Raw genomic sequence first — 23035 nt, 5'->3', positions numbered from 1 at the left:
ACACTGGCCAGGGCTGAAGTGAGTCTCTTGCAGATAGCATATGTAAGGGTCTTGTTCTGTTATCAATTCATCCTTTTTATGTCTTTTGATTGGCTCATTTAATCCATTTGCATTTAAAGTAATTGTTGATAGATATGTATTTATTACCATTTTATTAATATTTTTTATCTTTTTTCTTCTGCATAAAGAAGACCCTTTAACATTTCTTGTAATACTGGTTTGGAGGTGATGAACTCCTTTAGCTTTTTTTTATGTACAGACTTTTTTACATGTATTCTCTTATTTGATCCTCAAATAAAGTTGACTATCATTCTGATTTTACTGATAAGAAAATTGAGGCTGGGAGATTAAGTGACTTGTCCAAGGTCAACAGCTAGTAAAGGGCTGTACCCTGGACGAGTATCTAGGTATGGGTGTTATTGTCCTTATTGGGAATGTCTTAAATCAACTAATTAACATAGGAGACTCTTAAATATTGAACTAATTTACCTGAGAGCACCTGTGTTAAAGGAATGACTGGGACTGGCCAGGTAATGGTGGTGGTTGATAATCTTGGATAGTATAACCATAAATATGAGAGAAGTAAGAGGGAAAATTGCCTTTAGCAAGATATTTTGCTCACTCTAAGGGTTACACTGAAGGTCATCTTGTCTCCTCATAGTCTTGTCCCTTTCATCAATGATTACCTCCTTCAGGGACTTTCTAAGCAGCAGTGAGTGTCAAAATTTCCTTTTGTTTTACTTTATAGGGGTTTATTTTATGCATCTGCAGTTGCTTGGAGATTCTGGAGTTTCCCTCTGAGCCCCAAAGATGACCAAAGTCCATGAAAAAGACTGTTTACAACTGAGTATACTAATTTACCTCTTTTACTTTTTTTAGAGAGAGGAGAATTATCAAGCAAAGATATCTCCATCTTCACCTCAGGGACCACTCAAAAAGAGATCAGCTTTGGAAGATCTCACCAATGTGAGTATGCTAGCCCAATCCTCTGCTGTGATGTTGCATAAGGTTTAGGCAACCTCTTCCTTGAAAGACTTCCAGTTTACCAGACTCTGACCCTCTCTGGGATGTATTTGGAATCAATGACCCAATTTCAGAAACTGGAGGGGCTCCTCTGCTGGCATGTACACCTGGATTAGTTGGTGGAGGTCTCTGGAAGCAGCAGATAGTGATTATTAGATATGAAATTGTAGATAAATATGAGAACTATGGGATCTTGCATTTAGATAAAGTCCAGAGGTGGGTCAACTGGTTGCCTAGGTCTTGGAGGTAAGTACTTTGGTGGATTCATTGTAGTCTAGGGCAGTGTTTATCAACTCAAGCTCTATGGGCATTTGGGGCAGGACATTTTGTTGTTGTTGTGTAAGACTGACCTCAGCCAGCATCCCTGGACCCCAGGCTTTAAGTTCCAGTAGCATCCCAGTCATAGTGACAATAAAAAATGCACTCTGATGTATAGAACCATTGGAAACCACAGCTCCATGACCTGGTCTTCAACTATGGAGATCTTGAAACTAAATTTTGACTAGAATTCTTGAGTTCACTTCCAAGTTACTTCCCTTCTGGTATTATTAAAGTACCAGCAAAAACCAGAATTAATAGAATTTTACTAATTGAATATAGAATTGGGCCAAAGGTAACCTTTGGTCTTATATAATAATATAAGACCTTTGGTATAATAATATAATATAATATAATATAATATAATATAATATAATATAATATAATATAATATAATATAATATAATATAATATAATATAATATAATATATAATATAATATAATATAATATAATATAATATAATTAATATAACTTTGGTCTTATGTAATAATAACTGCTGAGTGCTTACCTATTGAAGCACTTTCTCCTATATCAGCTTGATCCTCATATAAACCTTTGAGGTAGATACTGTAATTATCTCCACTTTACAAATGATGACTTGTCCAATGTTTGTTTTGAAGTCCATTTTATTTATGATACAGAGAAGACCAGTGAACTATTCCTTCCCTACATAATAAAGTGCCCTTCTTTGGCTTCCAGAATACTTGTATCTACTAGATAATATTTATCCTCTTGGCCAGGATTGGATAAGCATTGGCAAAGTTCTTCCCCTTGGATCACAGCTCTTTAGATGCTATGTAACCACCTTTGTGCTAATAACAGTCTCTTCCCCTAAAGATTACAACATATATGATTAGATTATAGCTTTCTGCCTAATTCCAGATTTATTATAGATAGGTTGAAAGAGACCCCTTCCACACAGACCTGTGGGGTTAGGTTTGTTTCCTGACTTATTTAACGATGGATCTAGAAAGTTGGCTGAAATAAGGTAGCCACACACATTAGGAGCAGGTGCAGCCCGTCTTGGTGTAGCTTCCCTTGGCCTGCAGGGTCTGTGATGAGAGTGCAGTGACACTGTGCAAAGGAAGGTCTTACAGCACGTGAGAATCTTGCTTGCTATGTTTCAGTCCTTTATTTCTCATGAAGTTTACATAGCCATTTATAAAGAACAAATACAAATAAACTAATAGGAAGTACATGCAAATATTCAGGACCCTCCTAATATTCTAACTGAATTCAACATCTGCTAGACCACATCCTTATTCAAGGTGGGGGTGGGATTAGAAAGGCATCCCTGAGCAGTATCTTTGCCTTTGTCTAGCTTTCCAGAATCCCAGAAAGCCCATTTCCATTTGCATTCAAGTTCTGAGGATTTATTTTGGTGACCATGAATGGTCTTTGGTGCTTTCCAGAAAATATTCCATCATTACAATGTACCTAAGCCATTCCAAGGGTTGGGCACTTGCAGATGTCTGAGCTCATCTATTTGAGGGTTTAGGGCTCCTTTCTTTATGGATTTTGGGGTTCCCTACCTCCTTGTCTACTGGCTTAAGACCCGCTTTTACATATCAGAAGTACTTCCCATGCTGGAATGACAAAGGAGAGGGAAAGAAAAAACTCTCAGCAGATTAACTAATTAAAACAGGTCACCCTAGCTGGTTTTGCTCAGTGGTTAGAGTGTCAGCCCATGAACTGAAGGGTCCTGGGTTCAATTCCGGCCAAGGGCACGTACCTTGGTTGCAGGCTCGATCCCTGGCCCTGGTCAGGGCGCGTGCAGGAGACAATCAGTCAGTGTGTCTCTCTCACATTGATCTTTCTCTCTTTCTCCTTTCCACTCTCTCTGAAAAGCAATGGAAAAAATATCCTTGGGTGAGGATATTTCTTCTTTCTGTCAGTATTAATAGGTCTCCTTGTCCCCACATCTGTTTTCTCCTTAACATTCACCACAGTGAGGTCCTGGCCTGCCAAAAACGTTGACCTGTTTTATTTTTTAAATTTATTTTTAACTTATTTTATTTTTAAAATTTATCTTTATTGGTGAAAGAATTACAGATATCCTCATTTTCCCCCATTGACCTAATCCTCACCTGAGGATATTTTTTCCATTGCTTTTCAGAGAGAGTGGAAAGAAGAGAGAGAGAGAAAGAGAAAAAGATCAATGTGAGAGAGACACATTGACTGGTTGTCTCCTGCACACGCCCTGACCAGGGCCGGGGACCAAGCCTGCAACCAAGTACATGCCCTTGGCTGGAATCGAACCCAGGAGCCTTCAGTTCATGGGCTGACACTCTAATCACTGAGCAAAACCGGCTAGGGTGACCTGTTTTAATTAGTTAATCTGCTGTGAGTTTTTTTTCCCTCTCCTTTGTCATTCCAGCATGGGAATGACTTCTGATATGTAAGAGTGGGTCTTACGCCAGTAGACAAAGAGGTAGGCTCCATATTCATGTTTACATAAATAATTTTGTGTCAGTAGGATTTTCATCTCTATTTGTCTATTTCTTGGTGAATAATGGGGAAGTGCAGTTAAAAGTCCCCTTGAGCTTAGATCTGAAAATATTTGTGCTTCGAGCCTTCACATATGGCAGGTACAGAATTTCACCCTGGGGATTAGGGTCTACACCTCTCTCCTGACAGGAGTGCACTTTTTTCCAATTCTGAATCTTAATTGCACATATCAGGAGTTTATAAAACTTTAGATGAAGTTAAAATGAAAACTGTGCCAAGCTCTTTGAAGAGCAGAGGGGGATGACATGAGTGCCTAAGAAAGAATTCCCTATTGGATTATAGTTGCTTATTATGATCTGATGATGCAAAGTATCACATTTTTTACATTTTATTTAGAGATAATTTCTTTTTTTTTTAAATTCTCACCTGAGGATATTTTTTCTGTTGCTTTTCAGAGAGAGTGGAAGGGAGAGAGTGAGAGAGAGAGACAAAGAGACATCAATTGGTTGTGTCCCGCATGTAACCCCGGTCAGGGCTGGGGATCTAGTCTGCAACCAAGATGTGTGCCCTTGACCAGGAATCAAAGCCAGGATCCTTCAGCCCAAGGGCTGACACTCTAACCACTGAGCCAAACCAGCCAGAGCTAGAGATAATTTCAAATATACAAAAAGTTGCAAAAATAAACAAGCAGTACAAAGAACACACATATACTCTTTACCTAGAGTCAAGTATTGTTAACATTTAATCTCATTTGCTTACATACATCATGGCCCTTTACCCCTAAGTACTTTAGTACTCAGAGAAATTGCCTTATATGACCATAGTACATTTAACAACTTTATAAAATTACATTGATACAGTATTTTTATGTAATCTATGGTCCATATTTCATTTTTTTTTCAGTTGACCTTGTAAGATCAACATTATAAGCATTTTTCTCCCAGTAAAGGATTCAGTTTAGGGTCATTTGCTTGTCACGTCTTTTAATCTGGAACATTTCCATAGCCTTTCTTTGTTTTCTTTTTTTTAATGGCATTACCCTTTTTGAAGAATACAGTCCCACCCAACTTCCCCTTTTAAAAATAGAACATTCCTCATTTTGTGTTTGTCTGATGTTTCCATGTGATTAGATTGATGTTATACATTCTGGGTTGAAATACTGTGTAGGTGATGTTCTGTCCTTCTTAGGCTATCACATCTGAAGACACATGATGTCCATCTGCCCTTATTGGAAATGTTAAATTTGATCACTGAGTTAAGATGTTGTCTGGTTTCTCCACTATATAATTACTGTTTATTTTTTTCCTCTTGCAACTAGTAAGCAGTATGTGGGACACACTCTTAAGAGCCTGCAAAAAACCTGCTCTTCATCAAAATGTCCCCTAGATTTAGCATCCATTGATGATTTTTGCCTAAACCAATCTTTATGATGATTTTTCCAACTCTAGCACTCACTCCCCATTCACCAGACTGACCTTGATATTTTATTACAAGCATGAGCCTTCCCTTCTTCACTGTTTATTTATTATTGATATGGACTTATGAATTCCTATTTTTCTGTGGTTTATTATTCATTATTGTGCTTAATTATATTGGTGCTGAAACTGTCCCAGATTTGGTCAGTAGGGCCCCCTTCAATCTGACTACTGTGACATACTCTTAAAATTGTGACATACTCTCATACTTTTTTTGGATCAGTTTCTTTCCAGTATAACAAGATGTTCCAAATTCTTTTTGTACCTATTTTATCTCAGCCCTGGATTGGTATCAGAGGCCAAGATCTCAGTGCCAGGTGTGCCACTGGGGTGTCTGATTTTTCTGACTTTTCAGTATACAGAACTAGAAAATATCTGCATGTATACACACATCCACGCGTGTATGTACCTAAACTTATATATACATATATCTATGCACACAGATACACACATATACTATATACTCAGATGTATATATAGATATGCATATTTAAAAATCATGGGTTCACACAGCCCTCATTCCAATAAATCCCCCCTTTTTTTAATTCCCCAATCCATGTTTGTATGTTTCTTCTTCTACAATAAGAATCCTGGCTCCCAAGAACATCAACACATTTACTCAGTACTGTAATACATCTAAAAGAGTTTCAAAATTACTTCACCTATACCATCATAATAAACAAACCTACTAAAAAGAGTTCCAGATTTATTGGCAATATTCCCTGCCATTCCACAAACCCATTCTGATTAAGGGTGTATATATTGAGGGTATGTAGTCTAATACTGTTTACTTGAGTTGTTTCTTTTCTTGTATTTTCTTTAGTATGGTTATGGTATTTATTTGGAATATAATTAGGTTCAGTTTATTTCATTTTAAAGGTATAACTTATACATTTATTTTTACTGCCATTATTTGTAGGAGAGCCAGGGTCTCTCCTACTGTTCAATAGAATTAGTCATGATTAGAATATGGGGTGGAGCTCCCTAGACCTTCATGTTAAATATCCCCTTCAATGAGATGGGATAAATGTATCACAGGTAGTGTTGTGTTAGAGGTCTACCCTGAAAACCTAGTAGTTCTTGATATACCCAGGCAGCAAAGCCAGTTATGTTGCCTCCCTCCCCGCCCCTGAACATCTGGGGTGAAAGTGGAATGTGATATTAGCAAAACATCTTTTGGGGAATTTGCCAGCCAGTATGCCTAACATGGAGATGAGAACTACTTCCTATGTTTCTTAGAATCACTTAGTGCTGCTATTTAGCTAATAATTACCAGTTGTACTGTACCGCTAGCTTTCACTGTGATTAGTCTACACCAGTGCTATACTAGTTATGAGATATTTTGATTATTCCTGGAACACTCAAACAAGGTGTCTAGGGTGAGGATGTGGGTCAGGACTTTCCTATAAAAGCCACCTATTGGGTAATTTGTGGTTCTCTCCATTTCTTTGCTTCCTTCTCTCCTCCATTTTTTGTAGGCTTCTCAGAGTCAACCTGTCCAGCCCAAGAAGGAAGCTAATAAGGAATTTGTTAAAGATATTTCCAAGAAGATAAACAGGAACATACCTGCTCTGGAATTGGCCAAAAACAATGAGATGAATATAAAAAAGTGAGTAAGAGGGGACACAGATGGCATTGTTTTAGATGGTAAAGGACAGTGTGTAACATCCTTTTGATGCCCTTTTGTCCCTATTGAAAACATGTTTAATGAGCCATTTTGGTGATTACCACATTAACTGTGGTTGCAGAGGTGGGCCCAGCTGTAACATTGATAAAATGTTACAGGCCTCTTCTCTCTCTCTTTTCCCATGGTGTGTGTGTGCATATTGAAAGAGCTGTTGTCATTGGGGGAATTTGCCAAAAGATCTTGTGCTCATCTTTTAGTAATTCAGTCCCTATTTGAACTATCTGTGCTTGAGATTGTGGGGGCAACTTAACTTTTCAGAGGATTCTCAGCAGCTGGTTGATAGCTTGCCCGCCTGCTTATCCATTAGAAGCTTTAGGGGAGGTTTGTCCCTTATTATTGGAGAGAGATTACTGTCTCCCTAGGCCAAAAACATGTGTTTTCCAGCTGTTACAGGGAGCTGTTCATAGGTTCTGCAAGTAGATATAACTATTCTCATCTAGGATTGAAAAAAAGATTTACCCTGTGGAAAACTTTTATTGGAAGAAGAGTTAGGGAGTGGAGTGAGACCTTTCTACGTCTCCTCCTCATTCCAGTGGGAATTACTTCTTCAGGGAAGACTAGAAGAGGTTAGATAGATATCTATAATGGGGCTAAGCATGGGTTTCAAAAGGCAAGGGGAAAAAGTTGGGGAACTTCAGAAAATTAACATGCCACATCCACAGGACACTGTCAATTACCCAGAAAAAAGCAATCAAACTAGAATATTAGCATTTAGCCCTACTTGGTTTCTTGCTGAAATGGAATTCCTGGGATTTTGCATGTATATTTTAATGTGAATTCCATGCACTATTTTCTTTTGAATTGTTTTCATCATTCTGACTTTAGCAAGGAAAGCCTCTCAAAATGCCATAAACATTCTTGCCTTCATTCAGGGTTCAGTGGAGTGGACCCTAATAATAGCATTAGAATTAATAGTTAACATTTATTGAGAGCTTACTATAATCACACATTATTCTAAGTGTTGTTTTTTTTGTAACAGCTTAATTTACATACCATACAATTTACCCATTTAAAGTGTACAATGACTTTTAGTATATTCACAGTTATGCAGCCGTCACCACAATAAGTTTTAGGATATCTTCATCAACCCAAAAATAAACCCTGTACCTTTGGAGATAAACCCTGCATCATCTCTCAATTCCACTATCCTTCTGAACTCTAAGGAACTACTAATCTATTTTCTGTCTATATAGATTTGCCTATTCTAGACATTTCATATAAATGGAATTATATAATATGTGGTCTTATGTGTCTAGTTTCTTTCATGTAGCATAATGTTTTTAAGATTCAGCCATGTTGTAGCAGGTATGAGTACTTCATTCTTTTTTATTGCCAAGTAATATTCTATTCTATGGATATACCCTATTTTGTTTATCCATTCATCAGTTGATAGAATTTGGGTTGTTTCCACCTTTTGGTTATTCTGAATTATGCTGGTATGAACATTCATTCACATACTAGCTTTTGTTTGAACACCTATTTTCAATTCTTTTGTTTATATTCCTAGGAATATAATTGCTAGGTCAAATGGAAATTCTATGTTGGACTCATTGAAGAACTGCCAAACTATATTCCACAGTGGTTGCACTTTTTTACAGTCCCACCTGCAATATATAACGGTTTCCAATTTTCCATATCCTTGTCAACCCTTGCTATTTTTTTAGATTGATTTACTTTTAAATTTATCTTTATTGTTGAAAGTATTACAGATATTCCCTTTTCCCCTCCCCTTATGGCCATCCTAGTGGGTGTGAAGCAGCATCTCTTTGTTTAGATTGCATTTCTTTGACATTATGCATCTTTCATATGCTTAGTGGCCACTTGCATATCTTCTGTGGAGGAATATCTATTCATATCCTTTGTCCCCTTTTCAAAATTTGGTCATTCGGCTTTTCATTATTGAGTTTGTAAGAGTTCTCTACATATTCTAGATATAAGTCCCTGATCAGATAAATGATTTGGAAATATTTTCATCCATTCTGTGGGTTGTCTTTTCACTTTCCTGTTAGTGTCCTTTGAGGCACAAACATTTTTAATTCTGAGTACTCCAATTTATTTATTTATTTTTGTTGCTTATGCTTTTGGTGTCATATCTAATAAGAAACCATTGCTAAATCCAATGTTATAGAGATTTACCTTTTTTTTTTTTTTTTGTAAATATATCTTTATTGACTTCAGAAAGAGGAAGGTAGAGGGAGAGAGAGAGAGAGAGAGAGAGAGAAACATCAATGATGAGAGAGTCATTGATCGGCTGCCTCCTGCACGCCCCGACTGGGGATCGAGCCCACAACCTGGGCATGTGCCCTGACCGGGAATCAAACCATGATCTCCTGTATCCTAGGTTGATGCTTAATTGCTGAGCTATGCCCAGCCGGGCGAGATTTACGTTTTTTAAATTTTACTTTTAAAAATTTTTACTGAATTTTTTTGGTGACATTGGTTAATAAAATTATATAGGTTTCAGGTGTACAATTCTATATAATACATCATCTGTATATTGTATTGTGTGTTCACTACCCCAAGTCAAGTCTTCTTCCCTTACCATTATCCCCCCCTGTACCCTCTTTTACCTCCCTACCCCAGTTTTCCTCTGGTAATAACCATACTATTGTCTATGTGCATGAGGTGTGTTTTTTTTTCTTTGCTTATTTTTAAGATTTTCTTTTCAGAGTTTTAAAGTTTTAGCTCTTAACTTAGGTTTTTTAGTTAATTTTTGTTGTTAGTGTTTGTTAGGGGTCTAAATTCATTGTTTTACATGTAGATATATAGTTGTCCCAGCACCTTTTTCTTAAAAAGACTAATCTTTCTCCACTTAATTGTCTTGGTACCCTTGTCAAAAACGAATTGACTGTTAAATGTCAGTGTTTATTTCTGAACTCTTAATTTTATTCCATTGATCTACATACATGTCTATCATTATATCAGTACCACAACTATCTTGGTTATTGTTGCTCTGCAAAGCATTTTGAAATTGGGAAGTGTGACTCCTCCAACTTTGTTCCTCTTTTTCAAGATTGTTTTGGCTATTCTGGGTTCCTTGCAATTCCATATAAATATTAGAATCAGCTTGTCCATTTCTAATAAGCCAGCTGGCACTTCCTTTTTAAAAATAATTCATTTTTTTTGGTATTGATAGAGTTGTACAGTCATCACATCACCACTAATTTTAGAACTTTTCTAGTACTTTGACCCCCTCCCACAAGGAACCTGTGTCCATTAGCAGTCCCTTCCACTTTTCAGCCTTCCTTTCTATCCTTCCCTTCTCAGGCCCCACCACTTCTCAACCCCAGGCAACCACCAATCTACTTTCTGTTATGAATATACCTCTATGGATATGTCTATTTTGGATGTTTCAGATCAATGGAATCATATGATATCTAGTCTTTTGGCGGTACTTATTATCGTTCAGACTGATGATTGTATTTGTCTTCAATCCTCTCTCTTATTTTGATTTCTAATCATCCAATGATTTGGTCGCACTAGGTTAGTCACTCTGATAGGACATGAAATCCTATATGAAACAAAGCTTTGCATCTGACACATGTGAACAATGTCTATTTTGGTTTTTTCATGTCCTCCACTGAGAAAATATCTTGTGAATAGCCTAGGGTAAAGGGACTATGGTCAGATACCAGCAATGTTAAGTATCAGTCCAACTTCCACTTACAAGCCTTCATAAGCCTCTTATATACCTCTCTCTAATAATCTTCTCTCATCAGCCTTCAAAAATATTAATTTCAACCTGCATTTTACCAGATGCCTGGTGCTGATAGATAAAGACAAATAAATGCAGCTAGTGGGGGAGACTGATATATAAACAGATAACTCATACAATATGGTAAGTATTATAATGAAAGCCTTTGTATATAAGTAAAGGTAATAAATCATATATGAGAAAAGTATAACAGATTTCAGGGGAAAATTTTCAGAAAAGTGTGGGGATGTAGGCCATAGAAACTATACACTGTGCTACTTAGTTGATTCACTATGGTACTCATTGATTTTTACACTCTAATCTATATCTTGGAGTTGAAGCCTTTTCCACTTCCATACCTTTAGTAAATACAGCAACAAAATGCAATGGTAGGTGAGGATTCTAGGAACTACATTCTTTTTACCCAGATATTGTTTTCTTTACAGGTATGAGATGGAACCCTCATCATCAGCAGTTACCACCATGGTACTAACCTTTGTGGAGAAACCTCTCACTGTGAATATATCTACCATCTCCAAAACACCCACTACTGAAGAAGCATTTCTTTTAAAAAAGCCATTAGTTTTAAAAGAGAAACCCACTACTGGGGATACAACCCACATCAAGAGGTCATTATCTTTAAAGAAGGACAGAAATTGGAATAAGGCATCTCACTTAGTGGAGCCACTATCCTTGCTAGAGGAGACTGAGAGTGATTTGGAGTTTGTTTCAGAGCCAGTGACTTTTGGGAATAAGCATAAAACTGCGGAGGAAACTTTGGCTAAAAGAACATTATCCTTCACAAAGATGTGCACGTGTCAGGGGAAGAAGTCCTGCTGTGGGAAGGAGTTGACCTCACTGGACATTAATGTTGAAAAGGATTCCTTTATGGAGCCTATGAACTTTAGGAAGAAGCCTAAAACTGAGGAGGCAACCCTCACTGAGAGGCTGTTAACTTTAAACAAGTGTACCACTCAGGAGAAGATGTCCCATAAGAAGAAGCCACTAATATTGCAGAAGGCCACCTCCAGAGAGAAGTTGCTCAATAAGGAACCATTGCCTTTTGAGAAGAAGCCTACTACTGAGGAGTTCCTTTTCCAAGAGTCATCTCTGTTGCAAGAGAAGCACAGCACTCAGGGTCAGGGGGAGGTGTCCATCTTGAAGAAGCCCTTGGCCTTGCAGAGGACTCCAACTGAGGAGGAGTCACTTTTAAAAGAGCCTTTGGTTTTTAAGAAGAAGCATACCATTGAGGAGGCAACCCCCGATGAGGTGCTAGTATTTGTAAAGAAGAGACGTACCATTGCAGATAAGATATCCTGCTTGAAGAAGCCACTAGTATTGCGGACCATTTCTGAAGAGAAGTCACTCATTAAGGAGCCATTGTCTTTTAGAAAGAAGCCTACCACTGAGGAGGAGTTCCTCTTCAAGGAATCATCTGTGTTGCCAGAAAAGCACACTACTCAGGGGGCTGTGGCCCTCTTGAAGAAGCCATGGGCATTGCAGAAGAATATTCATAGTAAAGATGAATTTCTTATGGAACCAGTTTCCTTTAGGAAGAAACATACCACAAATGAGGCAATTTCCAGGAAGGATCCATTGTCCTTAAAGAAGAAAAAGTACACCACTCAAATAATGATGTCCATCTGCCAAGAAATGTTGGACTTGCAGAATATGATTGGCAAAGATAAGGATTTCTTTGTTATGGAGCCAGTGTCATTTAGGAAGTCTTCAACTGAGGAGGCAATCCTTACCAAGACACCATTATCTTTAAAGAAGAGGCGTATCACTCAGAGGAAGATGTTTCTCTTAAAGAAGCCACTGGTCTTAAAGAAGACCACCTCTAAAGAGGAGTCACTCTTTAAGAAGATGTTGCCCTTTAAGAAAAAGCCTGCAACTGATAAGGAGTTTCTTTGCCAGGATCCATTTGTACTGAAAGAACACATCACTCTGCAGGAGGTGTCTCACTCAAAGAAGCCATTGACCTTGCAGGAAAAGACTACCATTGAAGAAGAATCATATATTAAGAAACCATTGGAAGAGAAGCCTACCACTGAGGAGAAATTCCTCTCTCAGGAGCAATTTTCATTGCATGTTAAACCTACCAACAAAGATGATTCCCTTTTCTGGAAGAATTTGAACATGCAGAATAAGACTGATACCAAAGAAGACTCCTTGAGGAAGCTCTTGAATTTGCAGGAGAAAAGCATCACTGAAGAGGATTCCCTTTTCAAGCAACCATTGGTTCTGAAGAAGAAACTCTCCAATGAGGCAACAAGTATGGAGAGTCAATTATCTTTAAAGAAGAAGCCCACTACTCAAAGGGAGGTGTTCCTCTTGAAGAAGCAGTTGCCCTTACAAAGGAACATCACCAGTAAAAAGAAGTTCCTTATTAAAGAGCCATTGGCCTTGCAGCAGAAGCCCAGTATTGAGAAGGAGTCACTCACTGAAGAATTAACTTTTCAGGGGAAGCTTACCATCAATGACTCATTCCATTTGAAGATGTTATCCTTGAATGAGAAACCCACCACTGGGAAGGAGTTGTCCTTTGAAGATCCATTGGCCTTGCAAGATAATCCCACCCAAAAGGAAGACACCTTCCTTAAAGATTTCTCGATCCTTCAAGTTGACACCAGCTCACATGTGTTCAACACTGCCCCTGAATCCAGAACAGGCATGTCCAGCTCTGGCACCATGTCCAGTGTGAGCAAGTTTAATACCACAAGGAAGTCCAGTGCTTGTAAATCTAGTTCCAGTAAAACTTTCTCATCTTGGGGCAAGAGATCACAGAAGGAGGTATTCTGTTCTCTTCTTAAATTAGATTAAATATTCTTTGTTGTCCTGGAGGTAGCTGCTAGCAGACTTTTTTTTTTTCCTTAAGCAGCAACTGAACTGTATATTATAAGCTATAGTAAATCAAATTGGCCTTGTAGAATATCTTGACTTCCTGACTGGCATAGTGATTCACCCAAGCAATTAGAAAGTATTTGTTCCAGGAATATCCATAAGGGCTTGTAATACTATATATGTATATGGGCTTTGCAGTAGTGTGTACTTCTTTCAGGAAATTGCCTTTCTTAGTAATTGCAGTCTGCATTCAAGTGGGCTTCAGTCAAAGATGGGTAAAGTTCAGAGGCATCTCCCAAGGAAGATGATCTTTAAGTTGTAAATTGAAAGGATGAAGGGATGAGATTTGGCATGTAGGGGGAGAAATACCCTTCTTGTAGGCAAAAACAACCTGAATAAAGGTGTAGAAGGGAGAAAAAGGCTACCAAGAAGATGAACTGGGGCAGATCAAAGCACTAGGACATAACATGGAACCTAAGAAGATAAGTGATATAAGCAAAAATAGTAAAATAAGAGTCTTTGTTGAAGACTCTTGAGCTTACCTGTAAAAGTGATGCCTGGTTCCTATTGTAGAGTGGGCATGTACAAGGAAGACTAAGCATTTTTTGGTCACACAGCAGCATGAGGATTGCAGGGTCCAAGGGAGCTCTGTTATGGCCCAGGATGTATTAGGCTTGAGGAGCCTTAGCAGAAGATGACAGTGGGAAGAAAGGAGTCATTCTTTATGTGTATGTGCTAAGCCTTCTTTGGAATGTTCTCCTAATATGTCCTTTTGGTGATTTCCAAGCAGATAACCCTACTGGAGCTAATTGACGAGAGCCACTATGATCCATTTTTCAACTTAGTATATACCAAGGATATCTTCAGATACATGAAGAAGAGAGAGGTGTGTAGATGCCTGGTGGGGGTGAGAAGTGGGAATGATTTCTAGTTCTCATTTCCTCATCACTTCATCCTTCAAATGCAAGTTGAAAGGGGAGCAACAACCTGCATACTGGTAGCTTACTGTGAGTTAGACATTGTGCTAAGGGATTTATAGACATTATCTTGTTTAATTCTCCCAATAATTCCATGATAGTAGGTATTATCTCCTTTTTATAGATGGGGGAAACTGCTCATAGTCACACAACTAGTATGTGGTAGAGCTGGGATATGGACTCAAGTCTGATTATCTAGAAGAACATAAGCCTGCACCTCTAATTGCTAAGGAGACAGTCTCAGACACAAAAATGGTCAAGTAGTCTCTCTCTGAGTAGCTGCTCTTAGAGATCTTTTCCCTTCTCTATGCAAGCTTCTGGCATCATATGTAAAAATCACCTCCCCCCCCTTTTTTGGTAACACTTATCCTTCACTCCAAAATTTCAGGCTGGAACCTCCAGTTGCCCCTTTTCAATCCAATCTCTCTCTCTCTCTCTCTCTCTTTATATTGTTCAAAATATTAAAGATGTCCCCCTTTTTCCCCATTGACCCCTTCCACCTCGCACCCACTCCCCACCCCAGGCCTTCACCACACTATTGTATGTGTCCATGGGTTATGCATATGTGCATATAAATTCTTTGGTTAATCTCTCCCCACCCCCCACCCCCCACCTTCCCTCTGAGATTTGTCAGTCTTTTCTATGCTTCTATGTCACTGAATCTATTTTGTTCATCAGTTTATTATGTTCTTTAGATTCCACATATAAGTGAGATCATGTGATGTTTGTCTTTCTCTGCCTGGTTTATTTCACTTAGCATAATTTTCTCCAGGTCCATCCATACTGTCCCAAAGGGTAAGAGATCCTTCTTCTTTACAGCTGCATAGTATTCAATGGTATAAACATCCCACAGCTTTTTTATCCACTCATTTACTGATGGGCGCTTGAGCTGTTTCCAGATCTTAGCTATTGTAAATTGTGCTGCTTTAAACATAGGGGTGCATATATTCTTTCTGATTGGTGTTTCAGGATTCTTAGGATATATTCCTAGAAGTGGGATCACTGGGTCAAAAGGCAGTTCCATTTTTAATTTTTTGAGAAACCTCCATACTATTTTCCATAGTGGCTGCACCAGTCTGCATTCCCACCAGCACATACCCTTTGTCTTACATCTCCAATCTGGTGAAATTTTCTTCCTCCTTTGAAATCTGCCAATCTCCTTTACTACTAATATTCGTCAATTTCAAGTCTCCCTCCTGTCTCTTTCAATAGAATAGATGGGACCAAGATTATGTGCCAACTAGAATTTTAGCAAGCCATACGTAAGAGGGAGAATGAATATCTCATATTCTCTCTAGAGACATGACATTTGGTTAACTGACTCCAGAGTCCACTTTTTTTTCCTAGTATACCTTAGAGGAAGTAAGAGAAAAGTTTGCTATACCAAAAGTGTGGGCCTTAGCTCAGCACTATAGTTTTCACTTGGGATTTTGTTAGAAATGCAGAGACCTAGACTCACCCCAGACCTTCTAAATTAGAATGTGAATTTTAAATATCCCCAAATGGTACATATGCATGTTAAAGTTTGAGAAGCATTGCTCTACATAGCATGGAATGGTGCTTTTAGGCTGAATTGCAAAGGGGGGACAGAAGCTTTTTTATATTCATCTATAGTCATAAGTGCATTTCTGTCCATATTTCCCCTGGATTCCTCAGTATCCACTCTGACACTTGAATATTATATGTGTCCACTTCCCAAGGAACTGGGAAAGGATACTTTGATCTGCCTTTATCAGATGCCAGCTGAAAATAAGTTAAAATGTGAAGTTAATTATGTTAAGTTATAATTTTTTCTGAAATATTAGTTGCAAATATTTTTAAGTTATAATTTTTGAACTGCAAGAAGAGTTTATTAACATTTCTTTCTTATTGTCACCAGGAAAAGTTCATACTTAAAAATTACATGAACAGTCAAACTGACATCAGCAGTGATATGAGGGGCATTCTTGTGAACTGGTTGGTGGATGTGCAGGTGAGCCTGGCAACTCCTGCTTTAAGGAGCTGTTGTTCTGTTTATTGATTACTCATTCAGCACTGCCAGATTCCAAACATTCCAAAATTTCTGGGTCTACAGAGCTGAATAAGCCATGGTTCCTGCCTTTGGAAACTCATGATATAGGGGGCAAGCTAAGACATGCAGACAAATAAGTACAATACATAGTAGAATACACCAAGTACTATAAGAATGTTATAAATTAGATACGGGAGAACCCAGTAGAAGAAGAGATTATTTCTAGAAAAGGCAATGAAGATATGGCAGTTTAAGCCCTCTTAAAATCTTGTAAAAGTGATTTGTATATGGGTAAGTGACAAACTCTTTCAAGTTTGGGTGGGATGGGTAATAGGAAGGACAGTGTAGTACCAAACATGGCAGGTAGCTGTTTGTCCAGGGTTGATTATTGAGGGAATATTATAATGGATATATAATTATCACTTTACACTAAGGAAACATAGCCCAGAATAGTACCTGGCACATCGTAGGGTGCCAATCAATATATGTTGAATGAATGGAATTGAATGGATTGTTATGGAGTTTGCACAGAAATATAACTCATAGTCTATGCCCAGCAGAGTGTTACTATATAATTGGGGAGAAAGGGTAATATAGTTTAATATCCTTTAAGTGCCAGAGAAGTGGTTCAGACTCACTTTGGAGTGACAGACCAGGGAAATGTGGTAGATTTGGACAGCAGCAAAGCATCAGAATGTTTCTTATCTGATGGAAATGATGGAGAGTAATAAATTAGATAAGAGCAGAATATGGGGAGATCTTAAATAAATAAAATTGATCCCAAAGACTGTTGATCATTACCAAGCTAGAACAAGATTTCTAGTGGACTGCCAGCAGACTTTGTTCCGATCAGCATTTTTATTGGTGATGTAGATGAGAACAGAGAAGATCTACTCATCAAATTCATGGGTAATTGAAATTAGGAGTGGGGATAGGGAATAATAAATGAATAACAGAGATAAAGTATCTGTACCAGCTATTTTGATGAACTGAATCTTTTTTAATAAAAGCTTTTGTTACTTTTATTGCACAAAAATTCACATTTGTTATAGTAAGGTAAAAAATTATAATTACCTTTGATCCCACAACCACTGTTAATATGTGTATATATTACCTCCCACTTTTAAAGTGGTGGTTATCCACTAGGGATGCACTTTTAGTGCACAGATCACACAATCACAGATGCCCAGGTTGTATCCCACACTTATCAAATCAGAATTGTGGGAGTGTGCCCGAGGCATACATTTTTATAAAGCTCCACAAGTGATGCTAATGTACATCTTTTGATAGAGAATCACAGTTGACTGTTTTGGTATGTAGTTCTATGAAATTTTAGCATTTGAAATAATGGATTCATAATCTGCAAAAATAGTATAGAGAGGTCCTGTGTACCCTTTACCTTTCTCTCAATGATAACATTTTGCATAAATATAAGATAGTGTCACAATCAAGGTCCACAAGCCTTACTTAAATTTCATCAGTTTTACATGCACTTATTTGTGTGTGTGTGTTCTATATAATTTTATCACACATGTGAATTTTGTAAGCATCACCATCATCACCACAGTTAAGATACAGAATTATTTCATCACTACAAGGATCCCTCATATTACCCTTTTATAACCACAGCCATCTCCCTCCTCTCCCTTTCCTGTCCCTGGAAACTCCTAATTTATTCTCCACCTTTATAACTTTTTAATATTATGAACATTATATAAGTGGAATCATACAATATGTAACATTTTGAGATTTACTACTCACCATAATTCCCTTAAGATCCATCCATATTGTTGTGTGTATCGATAGTTCATTCCTTTTTTGTTTTTGAGTAATATTCCATGGTGTGGAAGTAGCACCGTTTGTTTAATCATTCACCCATTGAAGGACATTTGGGTTTCCAGTTTTTCAGACTCTGAAAAGTACTGCTATAAACATTCATGTACAGGTTTTTATGTGAATATAAGTTTTCATTTCCAACATCAATACCCAGGAATGGGATTGCTGGGTGGTATGATAGGTGTATGTTTAACTTAATGAGAAACTGCCACAGAGTTACTGTACCATCTTACATTCTCATGTAAGATGTATGAGAGTTCTAGTTTCTCTGTATCCTTGCTGGTGCTTGTTATTGTTAGTGTATTTTTAAAAATTTTCACCATCTAATAGGTGTGTAGAGAAACCTCATCATAGCTTTAATTTGCATTCCCCCAATGGCTAATAATAAACATCATCCTTATTTGTCATCTATATATACTCTTTGGTGAAGTGTCTAAGTGTTTTACCCAGTTTTAAATTGGGTGGCTTATTTTCTTTGTATCAAGTTATGAGAGTTCTCTACATATTCTGGATACAAATTCTTTGTTGGATATGTGACTTACAAATATATTCTACCAGTCTGTAGCCTTTTTATTCTCTTATCTGTCTTTCATAGAGCAAAAGTTTTAAATTTTGATAAAGTCCAGTTTTTCAATGTTTTCTTTATGGATTGTGTATTTTATGTCATGTCTAAGAACTCTTTGACTAAACTAGATCATGAATATTTTCTCCTATATTTTATCTAAAAGATTTATAGTTTTAACATTAAATCTATAATCCCTTCTGAGTTAATTTTTGTATAAGGTATAAAGATTTTGAGGTCAAAGTTCATTTTATTTGCATATGGATGTACAATTGTTCTAACACCGTTTGTGGAAAAATATACTTTTTTCAGTAGTTTTTGTGCCTTTGCCAAAAGTCAGTTGGCCTTATTTGTTTGGGTCTATTTCTATACTTATTTCTATACTCTATTCTGTTCCATTGATCTCTGTGTCTGTTCTTTTGCCAACATCATAGTCTTTATTTCTGCAATTTTATAGTAATTCTTAAAACTAGGTATCACGATTCTTTCAACTCTGTTCTGTCTTTTTTTCAAAATTGTTTTAGCTATTCTAATTCCTTTGCCTTTCTCTATAAATTTTAGAATCGGTTTGTCCATATCTACAAAAAAAATCCTGCTGAGTTTGATTGGAATTGAGTTACATTTTGTACAGAAAAGAGTTAACATAATGGGCGTAATACTGCTGTTCTTAGAAAGGCCTGTTTGCAAAGTTGGCCCTTGGCTGGCATCTGGGAACTTGACTGGTAAACAGTTCCCTACATTGCTATAAAACCCTCCCTTAATGATAATTGTGCTTAAACTCTGTGCAAACAATGTGGTTTATTCCGAATACCTGCTTTTCTTCTGGGAGTTTGGAATTTTGGTACATGCTAAGCAGAGAGTATTGACGTGACCAGCTCCCAATAAAATCTTAGGCACTGAGTCATTAATGAGTTTCCCTGTAGACAACACTTTACACGTATTGTCACATCTCATTGCTGGAGGAATTATGTGTGTCCTAAACAACTCTACTGGGACAGGACTATTAGAAGCTTTTGTTTTTTGCCAAACTTTGCCCATGCTTCTTTTCCCTTTGATGATTTTGCTTTGTATGTTTTGCTATAATAAATCATAGCCATGAATAAGACTATATGCTGAGTCCTGGGAGTCCTCCTAGGAATGTGATCTTGAGGACCCCCAACACATCTTTAGGTGGAGTTAAATAGAATTGACATCCTTTCTATGTTGAATCTTTCAACCCATGAATGTATTATGTCATTTATTTAGTTACTTTATTTTTTTACACCATACAGATCCTGTACATGTTTTGTTAGATTTATACCAAAATATTTTATTTTCTTGGAGCTATTATAAATAGTACTTTTTAAAATTTAAGTTTCCAGATTTACACTGCTGTTATGAAATATTGATATTTGTGTTTTGACCTTGTATTCTGACCTCGCTAAAACTCACTTACTAATTCTGAGTTTTTTGTAGATTTCTTGATGTTATCTACATTTTTAAAACAGTTTTATTTCTTTCCAACCTGCATGCTTTTAATTTCATTTTCATGTTTTATCGCACTGCATAAGACTTCCATTATGATGTTGAATAGGAACAGTAAGAGTGCACAGCCTTGCCTTATTCCTATTCTTAGGAAGAGAGCTGTTAGTCTTTTACCACTAGTATAGTCTTAACTCTAGAGTTTTTGTAGATACCCTTGATCAGGCTGAGAAAGTTACTTTCCATTCCTAGTTTGCTGATATATATTTATCATACATGAATGTTAAAATTTTTCTTGCATTTATTGATATGACATTTTTGTTTTAGACTGTGAATATGGTGGATTACATTGACTGATTTTCAATATTGAAACAACCTCATATTCCTAGGTTAAATACCACTAGGCCCTGGTGTATTATTCTTTTTATATACTGCTAGATTTTATTTGCTAATATTTTGTTGAGGATTTTTGCATCTACATTTCTGATGGATGTTGGCCTGTAGGTCTGTAGTATTCTTTTTCCCTCCCCTCCCCTCCCCTCCCCTCCCCTCCCCTCCCCTCCCCTCCCCTCCCCTCCCCTCCCCTCCCCTCCCCTCCCCTCCCCTCCCTTCCCCTCTTTTTCCTTTTTTTCTTTTTTTCGCCTCGCCTCGCCCCTTGCCTCCCCTCGCTTTCCCTTTCCCTTCTTCCCTTTCCCTTCCTTTTCCTTTTCTTTTTTTTTTCTTCTTCTTTTTTTTTTACTGCCTTTGTCTATTTTTGGTATGAGAATGATACTGGCTTCATAAAACAATTTGGGAAAGTATCCCTCCCTCTTCTATTTTTGGGAAGAGATATATGGAATTGATGTTATTTATTCTTTAAATGTTTGTATAATTCACAAGTGAAACCATCTGGGCCTGAAGTTCTTTTTCTTTTTGCCAAACAATTTTAACTCAAAATATACTTTATTTAATAATTATAAGATTATTCAAGTTATCTATTTCATTTAGATGACTTGGTAGTTTGTGGTTTTCAAATAATTGGTCTGTTTCATCTTAAGTTGTTGAATTTATGTGCATAGAGTTGTTTACAGTATTCCCTGTATTATTTACTCCTTCATTCTTGATATTTGGTGATTGTTTTTTTTCTCTCTTTTTGTTAATCCATCTTTCTTGTAGTTTATAGATTTTATTGACCCCCCCCCCCCAACAAAGAACCAGGTTTTAGTTTCATTTTCTCTATAGTTTTTCTGTTTTCAGTTTTATTGATATCTGCTCTAATTTTTATACTTTCCTTTCTTCATGCTTTGAGTTTAATTTTCTCTTCTTTTTCTCGTTTCTTAAGGTAGAAGCTTAGATTATTGATATCAGACCTTTCTTTTTTTTTCTAATATAAACATTTAATGCTATAAATTTCTCCCTAAGCACTGCTCTAGCTGCTTGTTACAAATTTGGGGAGACTTCCTCTTTAATTCTTGCCCTATTTAAAAGTTTATTGTTTAATTTACAAGTGTTTCGAGTTTTCACCATTATTTTTCTGTTATCAATTTTTAGTTTAATTCTATTATGGTAAAAGAAAACACTATGTTTGATTTTAATTCTTTAAAAATTTTAAAAGATTTATTAGCCAGGATATGGTCTTTGGGAATATTCCATGTGCACTTGAGAAGAATGTGTATTCTGCAGCTGTTGGATGGAGTGTTCTATGTCAGTTGGATCCAGTTGGTTGATGTTGTTATTAATTCATTATCTTTGCTGATTTTCTGTGTACTAATTCTGTTACTAAAAGAGGAATACTGAAGTTTTCAATTATAATTGTGAAATTGTCTATTTCTCTTTCATTTTGTCATTTTTTGCTTTGTGTATTTTGAAAATCTGTTATTAACATACACATTTAGGATTGTTATGTCTTCTTTATAGTCTTTTGTGACTTGCCTTTTTTCTACTGTAACAATGTTCATGTAATTGCAAACATCTTCTAGTTAAGTTGACATATTTCTGCATTAGCTTTGTTGGCTGTATAGTATTCTGTTCTTCAACTGTCATTATTTACCCAACCCCATATTGGACATTTAGGTTATTTCCAAATTTTTCTCTTAGAAATATCCCATTAGTGAATATGCATACATTTGCATTGTTCATAACTGTACTATTGTTTTTCTGGAATAAATTACTAGGAATAGAAATATTAGATCAAAACAATGCACATTTAAAATTTTTGTACATATAGGCAACTGTCCTTTGGAAGTGTCATGCCTATTTGTACTTTTACCAGTACTGAATGAAAGTGATTATTTTCGTATAATCTTACCAACATAGGGTGTTATATTTTTTGCCATCTGCTAAGTGAAACATTTTAATGTGTTATTTTAGGTCAATGTACAGGAGCATTGGCATTTTAAGTAGTCAGATTTATTAGTTCTTTTCTTTATGATTTTAAAAGTTCTTGCTTGCTTAGAAAAGTCTTCTCCAGTGATAATTATATAAAGATTTCTCTGAATTTTTTCCAGGACGTTTATAGCTTTATGTTCATATTTAAATCTTTATCTGGGATTTATTTTGGTTTTGGTTTTGATATACCTTTTTCCAATGATTATCTAGTTTTTCTAATACCATTTATTGGTTTTCATCATCCACTGGTTTGAAATTACATCTTTAATCATATATAAATGGGTTTGTTTATGGTATTTTCAATTCTATTCTTCGATATGTTTGTCTATTC

At 36.7% G+C, this 23035-nt stretch overlaps 1 protein-coding gene across 2 annotated transcripts in view; it reads left to right on the top strand.

Moving 5' to 3' along the window:
* Positions 1 to 23035, top strand: part of CCNB3 (cyclin B3) — a 43078-nt gene that overhangs the window by 7120 nt on the left and 12923 nt on the right. The window contains exons 3-7 of one of the 2 annotated variants that reach the window (XM_081126459.1): positions 880 to 966; positions 6744 to 6874; positions 11093 to 13439; positions 14281 to 14376; positions 16347 to 16439. In XM_081126459.1, the coding sequence (XP_080982585.1) occupies positions 880 to 966; positions 6744 to 6874; positions 11093 to 13439; positions 14281 to 14376; positions 16347 to 16439 (2754 nt within the window). Of the gene's footprint in view, positions 1 to 879; positions 967 to 6743; positions 6875 to 11092; positions 13440 to 14277; positions 14377 to 16346; positions 16440 to 23035 lie in introns of both variants that reach the window. The other variant, XM_081126458.1, reaches the window with a different exon arrangement.

The sequence above is a fragment of the Miniopterus schreibersii genome, assembly GCF_964146895.1.
Source record: "Miniopterus schreibersii genome assembly, chromosome: X".
Classification (NCBI taxonomy): domain Eukaryota; kingdom Metazoa; phylum Chordata; class Mammalia; order Chiroptera; family Miniopteridae; genus Miniopterus; species Miniopterus schreibersii.
The sequence above is the reverse complement of the archived record's forward strand: the minus strand, read 5'-3'. Positions and strand labels throughout refer to the sequence as shown.